Source organism: Halichoerus grypus, chromosome X (assembly GCF_964656455.1).
Source record: "Halichoerus grypus chromosome X, mHalGry1.hap1.1, whole genome shotgun sequence".
Lineage (NCBI taxonomy): Eukaryota > Metazoa > Chordata > Mammalia > Carnivora > Phocidae > Halichoerus > Halichoerus grypus.
Window position 1 is genome coordinate 85,100,776 of NC_135727.1, and position 5,345 is coordinate 85,106,120.

At 45.2% G+C, this 5,345-nt stretch overlaps 1 protein-coding gene across 1 annotated transcript; it reads right to left on the reverse strand.

Moving 5' to 3' along the window:
- Nucleotides 1–435: 435 nt before the first annotated feature.
- MAGEH1 (MAGE family member H1) lies at nucleotides 436–1,879 on the reverse strand. Its single transcript, XM_078065435.1, has one exon. It carries the CDS (start codon nucleotides 1,607–1,609, stop codon nucleotides 950–952), a length of 660 nt encoding a protein of 219 aa, XP_077921561.1. The 5' UTR covers nucleotides 1,610–1,879; the 3' UTR covers nucleotides 436–949.
- Nucleotides 1,880–5,345: the final 3,466 nt, after the last annotated feature.

A 5,345-nucleotide genomic window follows, 5' to 3' on the forward strand; every position in this document is an offset into this window, starting at 1 on the left:
CTCAAGCCGATTTAAGTGTATTTTCTATTTCTACAGTACCCCATGATAACCCCTTCCCTTTGCCAATGCCCCCTCCCTCCAAGCCGGGTTAGGTATCCAAAAATACCTAATACACAGTATTTTCCCAGAATGCTTTGCTGCCCCTTTCGTATTCCCCCAAACTTATTTAAGCATCTCTTGGGTTCTCATAGAATCCTGTGATGTCCCCTCTTTCCCGTCCCACCCCCAAGACAGGTCACATAAGTGTTTCTACATTTTTATGGCACGCCATACTCACTCCCTATTACAGCGTTTACCACACTGCCAGTTTACATATTTGTCTCTCCTGTGTAATCTCGAACATTCTTTAGAACTGAGGGCTGTGTGCCACGGAGTATCCCCAGAACCTAGACTGATGCCTCACACATAACTGGTGGTCAGTAAATGAACAAGGTGTCCTCGTCATTATGTTTTATTTTTTTTCTTGCACAGTAACTAAGTAAATTCATGATAGTTGTCAGTTTTCTTTACACAATAGCAGAAACAAAGGTTTCAGAAAGGTCAGACATAAAAGAATTCCCCTATCCTTCTCTCACATTACTGGTTATTTCAAACTTTCAAGTACAGCCTATTTAAAATATGTATCAGATTACAGAGTATGATGGACTCATTTACAACGTTAGCAAAACTGTTATACTAAATCTCAATGACAGAAAAAAGAAAAAAAAATCTTTTCTGCAATCGTATCTTAATCATAATTTGACCTTAATCAGCACTATATTAAAATGTATACAATCGTACAATATCCATAGCAAACGCTCTATATTGCAGTTAAACAATTAGCACTGATCACGAATATCAAATGCCCCCCTTTTCCCATCATATTTAACTCAGGACCCAGCTAAATCTACTCCTTGGGGTAACTTTGATATTGTTTCCAACCCCCCTCAAGAGTCTGCCCCAGATTTCCCTAAGGTGCGCTGTAACCCTTAGCACCTGAATTGAGGATAGCCTCAACTTCTGCATCATCTTCAGAATCCCAATCATAATTACATGGCCAGTCCTTGGAGCATCGGTTACGCACCCTTGCCACAAAATGCATGACTTTCAGCTTGCTGGATTCCACGTGTGCTCTAGGTCCCCAGAAGAACTCATACTCCACGGGACTGCTACGCGGCACCGGCTTATAAATCAGGTACCCTCTGCGCACAAACTCCTCTGTGACGACCTTCTTTGGATCTCCAAAGATGCTGTGCTGCCGGCCAGGCTGCATTCCCAACTTCCCAAGCACTTTCCAGACCAGGGCCTCCTTGGCGCTGTTGCCCATGATGAAGATGAGGGCTAATATGGACATCAGGAGACTTTTCTTGGTGCCCTGAAAATTGCTCCGGGCTACCGAGGGCTTTTGCACTTGAGCAGTGTTGGAGGCTTCCTCAGGCGTGGTGGAGGCCTCCTCCGGAGTGCTAGGGTCTTCCTCAGGGCCACTCAGGTCGTCCTCCGGAGTGCTTGGGGCTAGAGATGAGGCCATCGGGGTCTCAGAAGCCTCTGAGGCCTGGATCTTACGGTTGTTGCGGTTCTCTTCTGCGGCCCTTGCGTTACGGCGGCGCCGACTCTTTCGACCCCGAGGCATGTCTTCTACTATGGGCTCTTGAGCTTATTGCAATTCTAGGGAAAGATGCCTGCAACTTCTGCAGAACGCAACTACCTCTACCTTAAGAAGCGGCTGTCGCTGAAGCCAGCAATGTCAATAGTCTTTGTAGCAACAAACCAGACGTTCTCAGCGAGAAAGCTCACTCCCAGGGAAGCTGAAATGCATGAGCAACCGCCATCTGCACTCGCTCCCGCCGCAAGCGCGCGCGAATGCTCTGCAGAACTGACTCCGCCTTTTCTGCCACGCACTCCGAACTCCAAAGAGGAAGTGGGCGTCTCCTCCACCCAGATTTCCGCTGTCAGATAGGAAAAGAAGCTCAACAAGGCAGGGGTGGGACTAGGGCAGAGATGACAGCTAGAGATTGGCAAGGGCAGGGGAATACACGGGAGAAATGAATACCATAGGATTCTTGTGTTTTTCAGTTTGGTACATTTGCTCGCGGGTATTGGGAAGGAATTCTCACAGAATGCGGCATATGCATGTATGTGTGTCAAGGGGTGGTGGTGGAGGGTGTGGGGGAATGGAGTTGAGGAGTGTATTTGTGGAGATATCAGTGGTCTCAGTTATCCTTTCCTGTCTTGGCTTACACAGCACATTAATTTACCATCCCTGTTCTCAGAAATAGTTTATGTGTATACTAATTGATTCATGGACCCATCTAGGACCCAGATAAGATGCCTATGGCTGAATTGCTGGGTGATGAGGGGAGGTGGGACTGCAAAAGCTGTGAACACTGTACAAGAGATGCAGAATCTTTAAATGTTCTATATTCATGGGATTATTAAGCAGGTCACTAATTGGATCAGACTTGCATTCGCAGAGCTTCACAGAGGCTGTACAGACTGTTGTCTCGCAGGTCATTAGGAGGCAATCAGAATAAGAAGCGAGACGAAAAGAAAGTGAGCCTTAAAGCAGTTGCCATGAGGGTGGGGAGGCAGAAAGCCATTTTAAGGGTGATCCTGGACAGGCTTTAGGGACTGATTGGGTGGAAGAGGGGGATGGGGAGAAGGTGGTGGAAGTGCAGGTTGGCTCTGAGGTTTCTAGGCTCCAGTCCACCTGAATGCTTGATTTATTTTTGTTCTTTCATTCATTTGGTAATCCAAATGTAACCCGGAGCATACTCTGAACTTTATCCACTCTGGGTCTTTGCTCAGTAGTTCCTCGGTCTGAATTGCTTTTCCTCTCATCCCCAATTACCTAAATTCCATCTGCCTATTCACAGGCCTCTTCCTTCCTGAAGCTTGTCTTCCAGGATGAATAGTGAGTCCATGTTCAGTCCCCTGAGGGAGGAGTCTCTATAGCAAGCACTCTGTATCTTTCTTATGTCATTCCAAAGATACTATTTTGCATAAGTCACTTCACCTCTCTGAGCCTCGGTCTCATCTATAATGTGAGGTTAATTAAGTGCTGTCCTCATAGCGTTGTGAGAATTAAATGAGATAACAAATGAAAAGCACTTATCACACAGGAAGCACAGCCTTTGCCTCTCAGATGTTTCAAGCAGTGTGTGAGAATGGCATTTAATAAATGCCTGTTGAAGGAATACATGATGGAAAATATTTTGCACATGTGTTTAGCTGAACATTTTAAAAGCAAGCAAATACTTTATACCTTTTTGGCTGGAAGAGATTAAATGCTTGCTTGACAGAACCTCAGATTGTAATCCCATTGAGGGAAGGGGCCCTGTCTAGCCTCTTGATGTCTCCCAGACCTCAATAGAGTTTGTGGAACAGGATATGGCTACACCTAGTGAATAAGTGCCAAGGTGGGGCAGTGTGTCCCATTTGGAAAGCAGAATTGCCATCTGAATTGCACCGAACAAGGCCCAGTCCTCTATACATGTGTAGAAAGGGGATGCCTGGTATAGAGTAACGAGCATTGAACTCAAACCTTGGAACATGAGTTCTGGCCCAGCCCGTGTTGCTTACAAGCTCTTTGACTTTGATGAGTTCACTTACCATCTCTGTCCTGTGATTTGTTCTCTGAACAAACAGGAAAAGGCTACTCTCTCCAACCTTGTCTGCCAGGCCTGTTGTCAGGCTCTCTGGATATCCAATAGTACATACCAGTGATCCTGGATGAAAGCAGGTTCCTCTGAGTTCAGGAGTTTTTTATTTTCTCTCTTTTGTTTGGTGTTTATGAATCTGCCTAGAAGACTGCAAAATCACCTGTATTTTTTCAAATAGCTTCTTCATTCTGATGGGATTTAATGAAATGTAATCCAGCAAATTAATTATCTTCCCAACAGTCACTTGCTAACTGAAATTTTCTTTATACCCAGAGCCTACCAAGGCTTCCTGTTGGGGAAGCCTGGCCATAAACTAATTTGGGGCAGTGTATGCTTACTGTTGCTTTGCCTTCTGCCTACCAACCAGCTGTCTGAAGGGGGGGGGTGCATTTCTCTGTCTCGGGCTTCATCTCAGTGAACATTTTCTCCACTCCACAAGGACAGGACAGCTCCCCATAGCACCCTGGGTAGATCAGAACCTACCTGAAGCAATGTACAAGCTAGGGCTGTGGCTTCCAACCAATTTCCTCAAAGGAGTAATCAGGAACAGGGTTTAGTCTGTGAGGTACACTCAGTATACACAAAAGCTTAACAGAAATCACATTTATGTAAGACAAGCCACAAAAGTTGTTTTAGTCAATAAACACAGTGCATTTAATAGCCAGAATATCACTAGGCATGGTTTTAACAGAAGGAAATAATTAAACTATGCCTTGGGATATTGCGGACCACAGGTTTGTTTGGAATAAATAGCACATGACAAAGGAAGGGCAACTGACTTGTGAGGGCCCTAGGAGTACAAAGAGAGGAGGGGAAACTAACATTGTTGTGGTAGGCTATGTGCCTAAACTACCTCCAAACTGAAATCTTTACAAGAACCTTCAATTACCAATGAAGCTAGAGAAAGGTTAGCTCTCTTGCCCAAGAACATAGCGCTGCTGGTGAATGTCAGTATTTGGGCCCACGTCTTCAGATTTCCAAGCCCTGGCTTCTGCCATCACACACCTTGCAGCTGCTCCAATTGAGTGTACATTTAGTAGTTCAAGAGGGCTTAGGATGGAAGGGAGTATTCTTGCTCTCTTGAAATAGGAGCGGAAGGAAAAGAGATGAGAAAAGGGACAGGTGTGGGGAAGAGCAAAGCAGAGATCCTGTCACATTACCAAGTTTTCCTTGCCTGGCTCTGCCCCTTCCAAGCTGTGTCAAGTCCAGCATGTTACTTAACCTTTCTAAGCCTGTTTCTCCTTCTGTAAATAGGTATGTCACAGTGGTGTTGTAAAGATTAAAGGGAAATAACTCATGCAAGTTGAGGTAGGCTGAATAATTCCCCTCAGACTCCAACAATGTCCACATCCCTATCCCTAGAATCTGTGAATATGTTACCTTATATGGCAAAAAGGAACTCTGTGGATGTGATTAAGTTAAGGGTCTTTGGATGGGGAGATTATCCTGAAATATCTGGATGGGCTCAAGGTAAATGCAAGAGTCCTTTATAGGAGGGAGACATTAGAGTTAGAGTCAGTGAAACATCTAAGGATGGAAGAAGAGATCAAAGAGGAGAGAAGATGCTATGCTGCTGGCTTTGTATATGGAGGAAGGGAGTATGAGCCAAGGGATGTAGGAGGCCTCTAAAAGCTAGAAAAGACAAGGACGTGGATTCCCCCCTAGAACCTCCAGGAGGAACACAGACCTGCAGATACCTTTTAGACT